This window comes from Quercus lobata, chromosome 11, assembly GCF_001633185.2.
Source record: "Quercus lobata isolate SW786 chromosome 11, ValleyOak3.0 Primary Assembly, whole genome shotgun sequence".
NCBI classification, from domain to species: Eukaryota; Viridiplantae; Streptophyta; class Magnoliopsida; order Fagales; family Fagaceae; genus Quercus; species Quercus lobata.
In genome coordinates this window covers 2,868,701-2,887,528 of record NC_044914.1, presented here as the reverse complement: position 1 = coordinate 2,887,528, position 18,828 = coordinate 2,868,701, and the positions used below count along the sequence as shown (strand labels likewise).

The following is an 18,828-nucleotide window of genomic DNA, read 5'->3' as shown; positions in this document are numbered from 1 at the left end:
CATATTGCTCTTCCCTTTTAAGAAGACAACAAATTGAGTGATATTAGAAATACTACATATTTTATTACTGGTACCTTTTGTAGTAAAATTTGAAGTAATTTTAGTATTTTCCCCAAAAAATATATCCAAATCATTGCACCATTAAATGATTGAAAAATAATTACCAAAATTTTACTGCCAAAAAAGATATACAAACTTATGTGGCAAAAATATGATGTGTCACTTAATAACATAATAAATTAATGAATGTTTGAATCAATTTTTCTCAATTAGTGACTTATCAGCTTGTAAGACCTATGCAATAAAATCTGTAGTATCCACAGTATCTCTCAAGTGAATTAATCATATTAAAAGCATGAGAATAATATATTGTAAATATAAAATAATATAGAACAATAAATAAATTGATATAGTTAATAAACTAAATATTATTTAACTGATATTTAAATCTTAAAAAGGTCATTTACAATTTTCTCCTTAGGCCTCAAATTGTATTGGGCTAGCCCTACAAATCAGCACCTTTAAAAGAATCATGTACGCATGAAGGATTATTCATACACCAAAGAGAAGCAAATCGTGATCATACAAATTATCGACACCACTCAAGCATCAATGACAGTTTTTACAGAGCAACTGGAGCTACAGTTTTTGTCTGATGAACTTGACATAGCTATAACTGATCTTGGAGAAAATCCGAGGCTTGAAGTATCTTGCAACCGTCACTAGTTACATTTTGATTAAATGTATATATGCTGACTAAAGTACCATGTACATGGTGCTGAATTGAACATCTTTTGATTATTCGAACAAATTAACTGCTGGCATTATCACCAAACTTTTATTACAATTCAAAAGAACAGAATGAATGAGATATGGTCTTTCCTTTTGAGTCAAATATAAAATCTTGGGGTGGGGGGGAATTATTTGTGCAGTATGAGGAAATTTATGAAACACCACAAGCACCAACAAAACCAGCCATAGGATTGACATGTAATCAAAGTTGTCACTCCGTGGTGCCAACTCTTGATGATCTTTCAAGTAACTCATCTCCCTGGTCAGCCACGCTGAAGGTTTTGGCACTCCATGCATGTTTTGTGCAGGCTGTCAACATGCCTGATGGGGCTGAGGTTTTTTTTTTTTTAGTGGTATTGTTAAGTTTTTAGTATGTGAAAATATTTGCAATCTTATCAATGTTATGAAATCTTTGAAATTGTCTTTCTGTTGTGTGTAGGTCTGATTTGTTTGATTTGAAATGTAGAGGCTACTTCAAAGGGCGTATTGAAGCAAATGCATGTTGAAGGTTTGACCATCTATCATGTGAAAAGCCACTTACAGGTACTTACATATATCTGCTGAATTAAGTGTATATTTTCAATCAGTTACCATTCATATTAAGCCTGTTTTGTTGTATGTCTATGCAGAAATATTGACTCGCCAAGTATATGCCCGAGAGAAAAGAAGGTAAGGAACAAAAAAGTGGAAAGACGTTAAAATTAAAGCAACCATCTTAATGAATAATACGTCAAATGACCTTAACCACAAAGTAAAATAGGCCTCAAAACAAAGAATAGCGCCTAGTACAAGAGCGGAGCAGAGGGGGGCCAGGGGCCCAAAAAAAAATATTTGTGTATAATTTGCTTCTTCTGTTTTTTCTTTAATTGATTCCCTAGAGTAATAATTGGTTCTTCTTCAGACTAGTTTTGCGTAAACAAGGCACAATTACTTAACTCTATATTTTGATATTATTTTCAGATTAAATTTTAAAATGTCAGGTGCAAAGACATTCTTGATATAGTTTTAAAGTTATTATTACGAATTGAACATTTTATAAATACAATGCACGTAAAAATCACCATTAGCGAATATTTATAAAGAACAATATTATGATTGTATTACATCCTCCTTTAATTCAAAGCTAACAGGGTCTATCCATCCCCTCCTCTCTAAAAGGCTTTGGAATAAATAAGATTCATAAAAGCAACCAGAGGCTCTCAATCTTGGACCAATCTAGAGAATCAAACATCCCAATAGGACACCCATTAGAAAAATGTAGAACATCATCTATTGAGGATTCTTTATGATGACTGATACTAAATAACTCCGGGAAAGCCACCTTAAGTGGGCAATCACCGCACCACATATCATGCCAAAATTTCACTTTAATGCTATCCCCCACATCAAATTGAAGGAACTTGGAAAAAGTCAACCAACCTTGTTGTATGAATTTCCAAAAGTTTACACAATAGGGACCCTCTACAGAATGAGAACATACCCCCGATTCATTTCCATATTTAGCCTCAATAACCCTCCTCCAAAGATGCTCATTCTCGGTCCGTATCTCTACAGCCACTTTCCTAATAAAGCTTGATTAGATCTTCTCAAGTTTCTTAAGTTTGATATATATATATATATATATATATATATATATATATTATAACCAAAATAAAACTAATTTACGTAAGTTGTACCTGGGTTCTATTTAGTTTCAAAAAAATCCTTGTAAATCATAAATTTTACAAATAGAATTTTGATTTATAAAAAAAATAGAAAACAGGTTTTCATATGTAAACAACCAAAAAGATAAATCCAACACAAATATGCTATCTCTTTTTAGTTTTTTTGCATTAAAATATCACTTAATGTTCACATGATTGGCTTTTTATTTTCCAAGTTGACTCATTTAATATATATATATATATATATGTGTGTGTGTGTGTGTGTGTGTGTGTGTTTTTTTTTTTTTAAATTTGCCCCCCCTAAAGTCAAATCCCAACTATAAACACTATCAAATTGTTATAACATACGAGAGATGAAAAACTACTTCTCTCTCTCTATCCATAAGAAAAGGAGAAATAAGACAAATAATAGAGAATAAAGGCAGGCAAACAAATGGGAAAAGATCAACTTACAAGATTAAGTAATGGAGAGCAAGAGAGTAGGATAGGACCAAAAACTTAAGTATAAGATTAATTATGAAAGAAACCAAAAGACAGTTTTTTTCTTTTAGTTAAAATGGGGGAAGGGGAGATTTGAACCTTGGACGTCACGGACACTCGAGTTGAGGTACAAGGCTTGACAAGACAGTGCAACTATAAATTGTTGGATGTCAAAAATCACAATACCAGATTTCTAAAAAAGCATAATCAAACCTCAATCTGTTCATGCAGCTGTTTCTGAACTTCCATTTGCATGTGCAAAGCCTCCGAAATTTAAATGCACCAACTATCACAGATTCATAGGATAAAATAGAAAATTTCATAATTTCTTTCCAACATAAGAAAACAGTAAAATATATATACTACACACGACATCAAAACACAATATATATATATTTATATATATATATATAAACAAAAATCAAAACAATATTGAACCTATTATACATTCATCACTTTCATTGCTAGTTGAAGCTGCTTTATTTCCTTCAGAGCTAGAAGCCTTCTCTGAAAAAAGAGGACATGGCAAAAGTAAACTATCTGCAAAAGAAAGTTTAACTGCCATATTCAAATGCAGTTTTCTGCTTTTATTGGCTGATTTTGGAGTCATGCCAGTATGTAAATTACTGTAGCAATATTGATACCAACAGTCAATATATATTTGGATGCATAATCCAAATTTTTGGTGAGTATGGATTAAGCAGATTGCCAAATAGGTCTATCTTAAAAAGCTGTTGACTTTTACATTCTCCTGGACAGGTAATGCACCAGAGAGAAGGAGAGAGAGAACAACTCTAATCCACAAATTCTCAAAACCGATCACCACTTCCAGACATCAGCACGTAAGTTTATGTTCCTAGACAAGGAACATAAAGTTTCCTCCAAGAAATAAAAAGTTTGCAAGAAACATGCCATTTACACTAGTACAGAAAAATGAATGAGTGTCATAGTCAAGGATAAGGAATATGATATATATATATATATATATATATATCACATTCTTTAAAATTTGACACAGCATGTTGGGATATCACCTTAACTTGCAAGTTTAAGTCAATGGGTTTAAATCCAACAATGTTACATTAACTGCGCATTTTTTTCACTACCATCCAATGTGGGATTTGACTACTTAACCAATAATCACTCACAAGTAAATATTTAAACAAATCTCTCCCTTCACATGTGAGTCTTCTATCACCCCAAGGTATCATATGAAGGTGGAAATGAGATTAAAAGCAATAAGGCATCCCTCTGAATTTTAGCCTTCATGCTTGACAATAGAATAATTAAAGCTATTGAAATATTATGTATTTTATTTTTAACTTATGGAAAATGGAAACCAAGTGTGTTATATGGTAAAGTGAATCCGTCCCAATGTTTATAGATTCTATTCTTATTTGCACATAATTTTTTTTATTTCCATTGTATCTTTTTCGACCTCTTCGTGTATTTTTGCATGAAGTAGTCTTTTTACAATAAATATTTTCTTACCTATAAAAAATAAAAGGTGTGTTACATGGTAAAGGAGCAATTGTCTAGCACATGGACATATCTAGTGAATCACAAGTAGAAGGAAATATACAAAGGCAATATAAGTTGAACAAAAGTGGGTCCAGAGTCCAGACATGAATAATATATATCATAATGCTACCATTGCAGGTATCGCTCCAAAGAGTTTTGCCAGTGAAATAGGATGCAAGCTTCTGAAACTTTTATTCTTCTTTAAGTATAAGTTACACATGCACCTAATGTGGTCTTGAACCCTCAATATCACCCTCTCTCTATTCTTAGAGGGTAAGGGGTCATTTGAACTACAGCTCATTGACAACATAAGCTGCTAAAAATGAATAAATGAGATGTTTATACTGACATGGTTTATAATTTCTGAAAGATGACGATTAGGATGAGGGTGAACTTAGGCATCACTTTATTTCCATTTTTTTGTTCTTTACCTTCTTTTCTCTCGGGCATTTACTTGGCAAGTCAGTATTTCTGCATAGACATACAACAAAACAGGCTTAATATGAATGGTAGCTGATTGAAAATTTACACTTAATTCAGCAAATATATGTAAGTACCTGTAAGTAGCTTTTAACATGATAGATGGTCAAACCTTCAACATGCATATGCTTTAATATGCACTTTGGAGTAGCGTCTACATTTCAGATCAAACAAACCAGACCTACACGCAACAGAAAGACAATAGGACTTTCAAAGATTTCATAACAGTTGATAAGATTGCAAATTTTTTCACATACTAAAAACATAACAATACCACTAAAAAAAAACCTCAGCCCCATTAGGCATGTTGACAGCCTGCCCTAGATTTTATATTTGACTCAAAAGGAAAGTCCATATCTCATTCATTCTGTTCTTTTGAATTGTAATAAAAGTTTGGTGATAATGCTAGAAGTTGATTTGTTCGAATAATCAAGTCATATTCGAATCAACACAATGTACTACCATCCTTACCCTCTACATGGTACTTTAGTCAGCATATATACATTTAATCAGAATGTAACTAGTGACAGTCGCAACTCACAAGATTCTTACTTCAAGCCTCGGATTTTCTCCCTGGTCAGTAATAGCTATGTCAAGTTCATCAGACAAAAACTGTAGCTCCAGTTGCTTTGTAAAAACTGTCGCTTGCACAACTTACATTGTGAAGGCTATCAGATTTTAGAAGCATCTCCAGAAAAATTAAGAAAGCCTTTCATATGAACCTCTGAATGCTCCTCATCATACAGATTGTCTAAATCCCTACTAGAAACCAATGGAGCTTCTGAATCATGTGCAGAAATAGACTGGTCGAAGGATGGAGGACGTGGAAGAGATGAAAGGTTTCCAAGCTGCCAATGGCTTTCAGAGCTTAAAGAAGAAAACCGGTATAAGCTCGATCAGAACACGGATGAACCTGAAAATGTGATCTTAGAATTTTGTACATAAGAACTAGGAGACAGAGAACTATTTGATCCAGATTTCAAAAAATGCTTTTGAGGCTGGACAGTAGATGCTCAGGTATGAGTAGGAGAACTAAAAGATTTTGTTCAAATGAAAGGCGATGGATGTCAAAATGAACACTCACTAGCAGATAAACTTTTGCATTCTGATTCATCAATCAAAAAAATATGTACTTAAGAGACGGTAGCATAATATGACTGACTCCTCTAGTGGCCCCACTTTATTAAGATACTATTGTGATTCATGGTCCTAAATAGCAGCTGAACCTTCATACCCCTATGAAATCGACAAATGCGATATAGCTTCACTAGCAGATAAACTTTTGCATTCTGATTCATCAGTCAAAAAAATATGTACTTAAGAGACGGTAGCATAATATGACTGACTCCTCTAGTGGCCCCACTTTATTAAGATACTATTGTGATTCATGGTCCAAATAGCAGCTGAACCTTCATCCACCTATGAAATCGACAAATGTGATATTGCTTAACTCAGTAGAAAGCTTAAAATTTATAAATTACTTTGAGATACAAGGATTACAATTTAAAGGCTTCATTGGGTTGAATATACATGAGGTATAGGTACATTACAAAGAAACAACACATGGTCAAAACAGAAACAAGAAGTCACATACAGTCTACATATCTATGAAAATTTTCTTTCTTTCTCCCCAAAGCAGAAAGAAATCTCATTTCAAAGTCAAGAATCTGCTACAGTACTTCTTTTAATAGAGTAGTTTGGTATTCCCACAATATTGGCTTATTAGACAACTAAAACTCTTAACCTGTTACTGTTTCATTTTAGTGGCAGGGAGTGGTCAATCCACAAAGTAAACCAGTGAATTGAAAGCCAAAGGAACCATGTCAAATTGAATTCATCAACAAATGAGTACAAAGAAAAATGTCCAAGACCTGCAAAACAGACCATCAGTTGAGTGATCAGCCATATGCCATCCAGTAACACCAGAAGAAATCATGTTATAATAAAATCACTCCAATCACTTAACTGATTCATGTAAGAAGTGGTTACGATTAGTCTTCCAATCTTAAGTCATGAAAAGGTGGGCCAACACTTACCCTGTAGAATAATCAAGTTCCACATACTAACAATTTCATGGATAATATATTTATTGGTTAAAAGAGCAAGTAGGGACCACAACAAAATCACTGGACTGATCAATTGCTATAATGAGCTCAACTACAAGTTAGCAGTGCTAACAGAAAGCCACATCAAAAACCCCTTCCTGGTCACAAAATAAAATAGTAAAAATTTTACACATTCATTATAGTAGTTAATGTTTAGTTGATACTTACTGGACCAAATCTGGAATGGCACAGATCGGAGTCTAACTGAAACCAACCAGCTCATTTGTGATCATGTTATAAAGCAGCAACACATACAAAACCATTAAACAATCCATGTGCAGCTTCTCCCAGTGACCACGGGAGAGGAGGATTTCAGTTTTTTTCTGGCAGAAACCTGCCGCTGCAATTCTTTGTGGTTGGGATAACAGGACTTTGAAATCAATCAGCCCTTGCACTTCTTTTTTCTTTATTTAATTGATGGAAAGGCTCTTCCAATAGGATCAACACTTCACACCAATATGGCAGCCTCAAAATCATGGTATTGATGAATGGTGAATCAGTCATATGATGAAACTAATTCTCATGAATTAATGCAACTGTGACCAGTTATTTTCCTAACTCCTCTTTCATTCATCTTTTCCCTCACAAGATAAACATCTGACCACCGATCTGCTGCTGCATAGATGTTGGACAAAGACACATAATTACCAGCATTATGTGGCTCAAGCTCAAGAAGGCGAGCAGCAATAACCTCCCCTAATTCAATATTGCAATGCAACTTACAAGCCCCAAGAAGTGCACCCCAAGCACCAGCATGTGGCTCCACAGGCATTGAGTTTAGAAGCTCATAAGCTTCTTTCAATCTTCCTGCCCCGCTAAGAAGATCAACCATACAAGCATAGTGATCAGGAGAAGGAAGTAAAGAGTACTCATATCTCATCCTTTCAAAATAGTGCCAACCCTCTTCAACGAATCCGGCATGACTACATGCTGACAAGATGATGGTGAAGGCCACCTCATAACCAGCCCTTCATTTATTATCTTATTGAAAAGTTCAACAGCTTTGTTCCCATGCCCATGATATGACAACCCTTGTATCATGGAACAATACGAGATTAGGTCCTTTTTGGGCATCTCTTCAAACAACTTCGTTGCTTGCTCCATGTTTCCACACTTGGCATTCATGTCAACAAGAGCCGCAGCTACATGAGGTTGTTGAGTATCCATTGTGCTCCGGCTCACATAAGAATCAACCCATTTAGCCAATTCCAAATTACCAATTTGAGATCAAGCAGACATCAAGCTCACCATAACAAACTCATCGGGCTTTACATCCCTTGAATCCATTTCAAGGAAAGCTTTCACCGCTTCATTAGGCTGACCACTTTGAGCATAACCCGATATCAATGCGGACCACGCAGAAATATCCCTTTGAGGCACCTGCTCAAACAGAAACCTCACAGACGCCATATCACCTGCCTTTGCATACCCATCAATCATGGTAGTATACAAAACCACATTCCTCTCGGGCATTTCATCAAACATCATCCTCGCACCCTTCAAGTCACCCAGTTTCACAAGGCCACAAATGATAGCATTCCAGGACGCCACATTCTTCTGCGGCATTTCATTGAACAACCTCTTTGCTCTTCTAAATCCCCAACAGTTCTATACCTAACAACCATAGCCGTCCATGAAACGACATTTCTGCCAGACATATCATCGAACAGCTCACGAGCACTGAAAATATGTTTACATTTCCCATAGAAGTCAATCAAACTAGTCCTGACAAAGAGATCCCGTTCAACCCCGCACCTCAATGCTGACCCAAAAAGGGCACTCCCTAGGCTAACCTCACACTGGGTGGAACACGCTTTAATGACTGATGGGTAGGTGTAGCAGTCAGGTACATCACCCTCTCTCTTCATGCGAATGAAGAGTGAAACAATGTGGATGAAATGAGAGTTTTTTAGAGAATAAACTCTAATGAGAGAGTTCCAGAGGAACGTAATGGGTCTGCGAACGCAGTTGAAGACGGAAGTGGAATAGGAAAGAGTGGAGAGGGAAATGAAAAGGGTGAAGAGAAAGTGGTCTTGCTCGAGGCCTTTACGGATGATGTGGGCGTGAAGTTGGTGGAGGTGGAGAGAGGTCTTGCAAGCTCTGAGGAGAGTTGGGATTGAATTTGAATTTGAATTTGAATTGAAGGAGGTGGTGGTGGTGGTGGCGGCGGTGGCTTTGGGAAGGCTACTGCTATTGCTACTGATACAGGGAAAAGAGAGAGAGTATCGACATCGATGGATAAAGGACATGAACCTCTCTGCGTTCTCAGTTTATTGAGGCAAGAGTATGTTTTGTTTTCTCAGCTAATCGGCGGATGGGGATTTGTTTTTCAGTGCGGGGGAACGACGTCGTTCCCTTAATTTTTTTTTTTTTTTTTAAAATTAACGTTTTTCAGTTTTTATTTATTTATTATTTATTTTTAAATTAAGAAATTAAAAATATATATACATACATCCAAAATGGCCGTTGTTTTGGTTAGTACTAAAATGACAAATTGTGAAATTTAGAGAGTCAATTTTACATTTTAGCCTAAATAAAATTATAAACATGCAAGAAACTAAAACTACAAATACAACAATTTATGATAGTTATTAATAATTTTTTTTTTTTTTATATTTTAATTAGAGTAATGCTACATATACAAACCATTTTACAATATTTTTACAAACTGTTGATGTAACAAATTCTTACTAGTTCTAATATGAGTCCATCACTAATATCATATTTTTACTTACAATAATTATTTGGAAAATGCTAAAGTCACCTCAACAGTTTGTAAAAATATTGTAAAATAGTTTGTGTCTTACAATAACTATTTGGAAAATGCTAAAACCATCTCAGCAATTTGTAAAAATGTTATAAAATAATTTGTGTTTATAGCATTACTCATTAATGCTTATATTTTGATTAGGATATTATTTAATATCCATTTTTATGACATTCTATTTCTCTCTATATATCTATCAGAATAATGAGGTGTAAAATTATGAGATTCCAAATTTTTTTTTTTTTTTTTTGAGAAGAAGATTTCAAAAACTTATATAGCAAAATATTATAAAGTAAAACGAATTTCAAATGTTTTTCAATTATATATATATATATATGTTATAAATTATAAATCATAGATTGATCCAAGATGCTTTTTAAGACCTTGGCTATTTCAAAAAAGAATTTGATAATATATTTCTTAAAATAACACAAGTTATACATATTTTATTAAAAGAAAATCTTTCTAAAAAAAAAAGTTAAAAGAAAATCTAAAAACACAACTTTTACCATAACTTTTATGTGATCAATTGTTAGAGATAAAGAAAAAATGGTGGTTAATATGAACGTGGTTATTTATTCATCAATTGTGACAAGTTAGGAAAAATTGTGATAAATTGTATAGAAGACATAATGCAATTAATATAGAGAAATTCAAATACCCACGTGAATAAAATAAGGAGAAAGGATATGAATAAAAAAGCCCATTGGGCTCAAACTTCAGTATTGGACTAAATCTATTGTTACGTTAACGCATGCATGAAAATGGCAAAGATTACGTTTTCCATCTTTATTGATTTTCTCCATTCTGAGCTCGCGTTAAGGTTTTGCTTGGACACCACTCCATATATTTTCTATATAAACTCACTCAAGCAAGGCCTACTCACTTCATTGTGTCTCGTTTCTTCTCTAAAACTCTGTTTTCTCTAGTGAGTTCTCTGGTTTTTCTCTATCTCTTTGCAGTCCGTTTCTGATTGTTTATCCTAGTCTTTTTTATCTTTTTCTTTACTATTTCCACAGGGCTACTTCTTTAGATTTAATCTGTATTCTTATTTTCTTGTTGATGCTTAAAGATTTATTACACACAGAAGCCATGGAATTGATCAATGGAACCATCAGTGCTCACCGAGAGGAATTGCTAGGCTTCCTTTCAAGGTATGATGCGGTTAGATCTGATAAGTACCTTCCATATATACAAAATCTCACTTCTGAATAGTGTGATTCTGACCTGGGATTTTTGGATGTTATAGGCTTGGAGGCAAGCCTAAAGGAATCTACAAGACCAAACAACTTGTGGAAGAGTTTGAAGGACTTTCGAATGGGACTCATGCTGGATTCTCTGGTGTTTTGAAATGCACCCAGGTAAGAAATCACCAGGGGCGGCGCCAAGGTCAGGGTGGTCGGTACCACCCTGACCTGAATTTTAAAAAAAAAATTATATATATATATATATAATTTAAAATTTTTTATTTGTCTAGCCTTCAAACAAAATTTGGAAACATTTTAAGTTTTTTTTTATGTCAATAAAATTAAATTTTGCTTTATAATTTGTTCTACAATTAGTGGATGAATATTTTTTTGGTTCTTTACATTGAAAGAGACTTAACTTGTAGTATTGATAATGAGACTATTATGTAATGATTTCAAAATATGAAAACTCTCAGAAAATAATTGTAAACTTAATATATTTACATATTTTTTTATTATTATTGTTGCCAATACACACTTTAAGTTTTTTTTATGTCAATAAAATTAAATTTTGCTTTATAATTTGTTCTACAATTAGTGGATGAATAATTTTTTTATTGTTTATATTGAAAGAGACGTAACTTGTAACTTGTAGTATTGATAATAAGACTATTCTGTAACGATTTCAAAATATAAAAACTCGTAGAAAATAATTGTAAACTTAATATATTTACGTATTTTTTTATTATTATTGTTGTCGATATATGAATTTTTTTTATTAAATTATATAAATTATATTTTTTAAATAACACTCTGAAAAAATTCCTGTTGGCCACTGAAAATCACAATTACTATGGTCAAAGTTCGAACCTTTCGGCTTTTCTGAAATTTGTTTTTGAATTCTGACCATCTTTTTTTGTGTGGTTTTTCTTATATAGGAAGCGTTAGTATTGGCTGATTCAATCGCACTTGCCATTCGTCCCAAGCCAGGTGTCTGGGAATATGTGAGTGTGGCTATGAGTCAGAGTGGACCTAAGGTTCAGACAATAACTCCATCTCAGTATTTGCAGTACAAGGAAGAAGTTGTTGGGTCAAGGTAATTGTAGTCAATTTCTGGATTTCTTAGCTTTTGTTTGCTGCGTTGTATTCTTATTTTTATATATATTTTGGTTGCAATAAATTAATGTATTTTGCAGTGGTGGAGATGGAATTTTTGAGTTGGATTTTGAACCATTCTCTGAGTTTTCAACTCCCCCTACTCTTTCAAAGTACATTGGGAATGGCTTGGAATTCCTCAATCGACACCTTTCTACTAGTTTTGTACATGAAAAACAGAAGATGCAGCCTCTACTTGATTTTCTCAGGCTCCATGAGTACAACGGCAAGGTATAATAATAATCGTCCCAGATGCATATACTTTTTTTTTGTGTGTGGTGTTGTGTCAAACTTTTCTTTTTTGTTAAACGTGTGTTTACTTTTCTTTCAGGCATAACTCAATTAGCAAATCAATTACCACCGGGCCTTGTGCCTGAGTGGTACCCGGGCCTTAGTGCCTTGTCAAACTCGGTGGTTCGATCCCCTATAAACCAATTACCCAGCAAAAAAAAAAATAAAAAAAAAAATAAAAAAATTAGCAAATGTCTATTTCGTACATGTGTTTAAATAACGTTACCAACGTGACTAGAACAACTTTTAAGCTTTTAAAATTTTAAATATTTTTATAATTAAAATTCTATTATCAAAAGGCTAAGAAACTTAAAAATAAAATTTATTTGCTTTTTTTTAATTATTTGGATAATTTATTACAATTTTACATTTTACTTTATACTTTTAGGACACTGTAAACAAAATTATTTTAAATATGACAAAATTAAAACCGAATCTGTCAAGTCAAACTTGAAATGGTCCAACATGTTAAGACACAGTTTTGTCATAAATTTTCTGTGGATAAATTAATAAGAAGGTAGTGGAAGCTTCCCTTGTCCTCTACTTCTTTTTCTTTTTATTTATTTATTTTTAAAAGTAATTGTTAAAAGTGATATGGCTGTAATAAGTGGCAATAGTCTTGTGGTATATGATTTACTATTTGAGATTTTTTTTATTGGGTATAGTTTGCCTTTTACAACATACAATTAAAACATTGTTTTTTAATGTTACCAATTTGTTAAATTTTATTGCATAATTGATAATAGAATTAACTGTTTGTTGAATATATTGTAACAAAGAAATACCTAACGTATATTTTTTTAGTGATGTGTTGCTTGTCAAACGACTCACATGTTTGCTTGTCATACGACTCACGTACATAATGTATTAATTAAAAATAAAAATAAAAACACACACACACACACACAAATCATTGAAAAATTCCCTAAAAGTCAACACTTTGGCTTACTTGGAATAGATAACTAGGATTGGTTGAAGTTAGCACAAAGTCATTGGCAGAAAATTATATATTTTATTAATTAAATAAAATGTAAATAGAGTTCCCTAGTTTTATATTTAATGTGAAACTAGTTTAGATTCTTTAGAACCGAGCATATGCATGGTTGCATGCTTGCAATTAAATAAAATAAAAAAAAAAATAAAAAAAAACACTCCCAATTGTATGGGTACAAGTAAAAAAACAAAACACACACACATCATATACACATATTTGAAGTTAATAAATTTGAATTATTCTTAACAAGACAAACAAATGACATTGAAAAGCAAAATCTTTCAATAGAATTGAATTTTTATATTAAACATTTCGTATTTTGTATTGAATTAATTCAACTATCATAAAAATTAAAAAAAAAAAAAACTTATGTGGACTTAGACATGACATGTGATACAAAATTTGACTCCAATTGAAATCTAAATTATAATTGTTGCTCATTTGCGTTTATAATTTGCGTTTATAATTGTTGCTCATTTGCATCACGTATCTTATTTAATTTTTTTTTTAAATTTTATGTCAAGTCAATTATTAGATACAAAAATTGAAGAGTATAAATTATAATTGTCGCTCTTTTGCATCACGTATCTTATTTAATTTTTATGTCAAGTCAATTATTTTATACAAAAATTGAAGAGAACAAATTCAATTAGATTTCAACTGGAGTTCAATTTTGCACCACTTCCTATCTAAGTTTATAATTTTTGTGTTTAGTAATTTATTTGGTGCAAAAACCAAAAAGTCCGAATCCAATTAGATTCTAAATTATATATATATATATATATATATATGAGAAACCATTACTTATTTTAAAAATATACGCTTTAAATAATGTGTAAATTGTAACTCTTACACCAAGTATAATTTTTACTCATATATGTTGTGATTGTTTTTAATTGTACCCTACATGTGCGTAGGGTTGTACATTAGTTACAATAGTTGCATGGAACTTGATGATTCTAATTGTAATATATGGTGTTGTTTTGCAGGCTATGATGCTGAATGAGAGAATCAAGAGCCTAGATGCTCTCCAGACTGTTCTGAGGAAGGCAGTGGATTACCTATCTGCCATTGCACCTGAAACTCCATATTCGGAGTTTGAGCACAAGCTCCAGGAGATTGGTTTGGAGAGAGGGTGGGGTAATAATGCTGAACGAGTTTCAGAAATGATTCATCTTCTTTTGGATCTCCTTGAAGCTCCTGAACCAAGAACCCTTGAGACATTCCTTGGGAAAATTCCTATGGTTTTTAATGTTGTAATCATGTCTCCCCATGGCTATTTTGCCCAGGATAATGTCTTGGGATACCCTGACACTGGTGGCCAGGTTAGAGAACATTACAAGCCAAATTTGTCATGTTTAACTTCAAATTGGCTGTGTTGTGTCAATTTATTTAACTTGGGATTAATGGACTATTTGGTTTCATATCCAGGTTGTTTATATCTTGGATCAAGTTCGGGCCTTGGAGAGTGAGATGCTTCTTCGTATCAAGCATCAAGGCTTGGATATCATCCCTCGTATCCTCATTGTAAGCTCTGCTAGCTGATGCTTTTTTTGCATGAACTTTAAATAATATGTACAACAATGCTACGTACTGACATATACAACACATTTCATAACTTCTTGTGTTAGTTAATGTTATTTACTGTGTTAAACTTATAATAATGTGATGCTTAAATAATTTCTTTATTAATTTGTTGTACCCAGGTCACAAGACTTCTACCTGATGCAGTAGGAACCACATGTGGTGAGCGTCTTGAAAAGGTGTATGGGACCGAACATTCATTTATTCTTCGAGTTCCATTCCGATCAGAGAAGGGAATTGTCCGTAAATGGATCTCCAGATTTGAAGTGTGGCCCTATCTTGAGACTTATGCTGAGGTAAACTTCAGATATTAATTGTTATGCTACTTCATGTAGCCTGAGCTAGCTCCCACTTGATTCTAAGATTGAATAAATTAATTTTCCTGTTATTAGGATGTTGCAAATGAACTTTCTATAGAGTTCAAAGGGAAGCCAGATCTGATCGTTGGAAACTACAGTGATGGAAACATTGTTGCCACTTTGTTAGCAAGTAAATTTGGGGTTCCACAGGTTTGTCATGAGATTTTATTTGGTTTAGACACATCCATAGTTGTCTCTAGTGATTCTTACCATAGCTATAAGCTATTATTGCAACATAACAATAACATGCTATCTTCTACAGTGCACCATAGCACATGCCCTTGAGAAGACAAAGTACCCCGATTCTGACGTAAATTGGAAGAAATTTGACAAGTATAACTTTTCTTGCCAATTTTCTGCTGATCTTATAGCAATGAATCAAACTGATTTCATTATCACCAGCACTTTCCAAGAGATTGCTGGAAGGTGAATCATTTAATCACACTATTCTCTTATTATTCATCAATCCTTATTGAAAATGTACTTACCATTATTTAATGCATGGTTTCAGCAAGGACACCCTCGGACAGTATGAGAGTCACTCTGCTTTTACCATGCCTGGACTCTACCGCGTGGTTCATGGGATAGATTCCTTCGATCCTAGGTTCAACATTGTGTCTCCTGGAGCAGATACCGACATCTACTTCCCCTATACTGAGGAGAAACGAAGGTTGACATCCTTCCACCCTGAAATTGAAGAGCTTCTTTTCTCGTCTGTGGAGAACAAAGAACACTTGTGAGCCTCTCTCTCTCTTTTTGCAATTTCTTATATCTATTGTGAAGAGTTGTTATAGCCCAGGATATCTAAACAGTAGGCTCAATTACCTGTGTGAAGTAAAGTAACTCTAATGTTAAATTAGGATTAGCTATTATATAAACGTTACATTGGATTCATTGTAACATGTACATTTCAATATAAAAGCTTTTCACTATGGATGTAGGTTGTCAAATTGAATCACATTAATTCTTGTTTCACGTATTCTTTGTTTACTTTATACAGATGCGTATTGAAAGACCGGAACAAGCCTATAATCTTTACAATGGCAAGGCTAGATCGTGTGAAGAACATAACCGGACTTGTTGAGTGGTATGGCAAGAATAAACGTCTTAGGGAGTTGGTTAACCTTGTTGTTGTTGCTGGGGATCGTAGAAAGGAGTCTAAGGACTTAGAAGAGCAAGCTGAGATGAAGAAAATGTATGGTCTTATTGAGACCTATAATTTGAATGGACAGTTCAGATGGATTTCTTCCCAAATGAACCGAGTCAGGAACGGTGAACTCTATCGTTACATTGCTGATACAAAGGGAGCCTTTGTGCAGCCTGCTGTATATGAAGCTTTTGGCTTGACAGTTGTTGAGGCCATGACTTGTGGATTGCCAACATTTGCTACTTGTAATGGTGGTCCAGCGGAGATTATTGTGAATGGTAAATCAGGCTTCCATATTGACCCCTATCAAGGTGATCAAGTGTCTCAGCTCCTTGTTGATTTCTTTGAAAAATGTAAGGTAGACCCTAGTCATTGGGACAAAATCTCTCACGGAGGCCTAAAGCGCATTGAAGAGAAGTAAGTACTAAGCAAAAGAACACTGCAAATTTTATTACAAAGCTTTTACAAAGTGATGTTTATTATGTTCTGAAATTCTCTAATCAAATCTATTGTCGTGTTATAAACCTTATATAGTAAAATTTGTAGCGCCTTTAGCATTTTACTTCCTATTGACATTCTAGATTGCTATATACTATTTGTATTTTGGTTTTTTAATTATTCTTTGCAATTCAACAGGTATACATGGCAGATTTACTCCGAGAGGCTACTAACCTTGACTGGAGTTTATGGCTTTTGGAAGCGTGTGTCTAATAACACGGAGAAGCGTCGCTACCTTGAAATGTTTTATGCCCTCATGTATCGTAAGCTGGTAAGCTAGCTTATATTGCCCGATACCCTTTTGCTTGTGCTTGAATATTTCTTTCTTAGATCTTAATTAGCTTTGTGTAACAACTATACACATATGCTTGTATGATCATTAGATATTTGCTCTTATCTTTACTGATACTTTTTTATTGGTGTAACCTTTCAGGCCGATTCAGTTCCTCTTGCTGTTGAAGAGTAAATAAAAGCTTATGGATTAATAAAATGCCGAAGCATTGGGCTGTCTTCGATGGAGTCCTTTTGAGTTCAAGGAACAATGGAAATTGTGTTTGAGATTTTTTATCAAATTAGGCAAAAGGCTTCTTTTTTTTTGTTCTTTTTTTTTTCCCCAATCCTTAAGGGATTATTTGAACATGGGTGTTTTATAGCCCATCATTTCGATATAAATTCATTTCTTTTTTTTTGTTCTTTTTTTTTTCCCCAATCCTTAAGGGATTATTTGAACATGGGTGTTTTATAGCCCATCATTTCGATATAAATTCATGACTTTTGGTTTCCCATCCATTTTGTTGTCTAATGATTATATTTTTAATAATTTATAATAATCATGGGATGAAATCTATATATATATATATATATATATATAGGTAAAATTTAGAAAAAAATCCAATTAGATTCTACAATTGAAGTCCAATTTCTCATCATGTGAGAATAACTATCAATAATATTTAAATTATAAAAATGATTATCAATAAGCCTATCAATAATATTTAATTTATATATGTAAGAATTATACTATGCATCTTAATATATATCTTTTAAATATATCCATGCATATGCATGTGGTTACAAGCTAATCTATATAATAATAATAATAATAATAATAATAATAATAATAATAGTAGGTGAAGTTGAGAGAAACTTAAATTAAAATTCCAAATTAGAGTTCTAATTTTGTGCCATGTGTCCTAAATTATTTATTCTTAAAGAGTATTATTTCTTAATTTTAGAATCAAATGTGGGATCACGTCATAAATATTCATCAAAATGAGTTATTATGTACAAAAACCAAAAAGTCTAGAATAAATGAATCGTAAAAAAAAAGGTGCTTCATAATAATTTTTTTTTTTTAATTTTAAATATTGACAATTTACATTTTATACCTAATAATATCCTTACAAATTTTTTTAAAGAGTTAACAAAATATAAAAATGACTATCAATAGTATTTAAATTTTATATATAGGAATTATATTATGCGTCTAAATTAGCTTTTGTGGCGCAAAATTAGTCTTCAATTTAGATTTTGAAAGCTCGGATTTGTGTGAAAACACAAAAACTTGTTTAGACCCTCAATTAAAAAATATGACTCGGTTGCTTTTACTCTAACTTGAAATAAGTGCGGAATAAGAATAAATGTGCGTACACAACCGATAAAACTACTCTAAGCCATATTCAACAAATACCAATAACAAAATGAAAGTTTAAAGAATAGGGAAGAAGGATGCAAACACAAGATAACACTGAGACGTGTTATCGAAGACGTTTGTAAGGTTTGAAGTTTGGTATGAACTTTTAAG

The 18,828-nt window shown here is 33.1% G+C and overlaps 1 protein-coding gene and 2 pseudogenes across 3 annotated transcripts; 1 reads left to right on the top strand and 2 right to left on the bottom strand.

The window, feature by feature from the left end:
• Window positions 1-1,848: 1,848 nt before the first annotated feature.
• LOC115968491 lies at window positions 1,849-6,235 on the bottom strand (annotated as a pseudogene).
• Window positions 5,886-9,321, bottom strand: LOC115969014 (annotated as a pseudogene). Its single transcript, XR_004086848.1, has 2 exons — window positions 6,904-9,321; window positions 5,886-6,808 (listed from the first exon to the last, which is right to left on the bottom strand). The product of XR_004086848.1 is annotated as a putative pentatricopeptide repeat-containing protein At5g37570 (transcript).
• A 1,372-nt stretch (window positions 9,322-10,693) lies between these two features.
• Window positions 10,694-17,607, top strand: LOC115969012 (sucrose synthase-like). Of its 2 annotated transcripts, none has more exons than XM_031088573.1 (14): window positions 10,694-10,737; window positions 10,882-10,963; window positions 11,059-11,170; window positions 11,935-12,092; window positions 12,193-12,382; window positions 14,426-14,761; window positions 14,868-14,963; window positions 15,143-15,316; window positions 15,413-15,529; window positions 15,642-15,805; window positions 15,891-16,115; window positions 16,380-16,943; window positions 17,163-17,295; window positions 17,458-17,607. In XM_031088573.1, the coding sequence occupies exons 2-14, from the start codon at window positions 10,902-10,904 to the stop codon at window positions 17,488-17,490; spliced, it is 2,364 nt and encodes a 787-aa protein (XP_030944433.1). In that variant the 5' UTR covers window positions 10,694-10,737; window positions 10,882-10,901; the 3' UTR covers window positions 17,491-17,607. The 2 variants fall into 2 exon arrangements, with proteins under 2 accessions (XP_030944433.1, XP_030944434.1); XM_031088574.1 differs by having other exon boundaries at window positions 10,708-10,737; window positions 10,897-10,963; window positions 17,458-17,567.
• The last annotated feature ends 1,221 nt before the right edge of the window (window positions 17,608-18,828 follow it).

Coding starts and splice junctions, on each gene's coding strand:
- LOC115969012 (XM_031088573.1), top strand. CDS start 10,902: ATGGAATTGATCAATGGAACCATCAGTGCTCACCGAGAGGAATTGCTA. Junction 12,383..14,425: donor TCCATGAGTACAACGGCAAG/GTATAATAATAA, acceptor GTTGTTTTGCAG/GCTATGATGCTGAATGAGAG. Junction 14,762..14,867: donor ACCCTGACACTGGTGGCCAG/GTTAGAGAACAT, acceptor TTTCATATCCAG/GTTGTTTATATCTTGGATCA.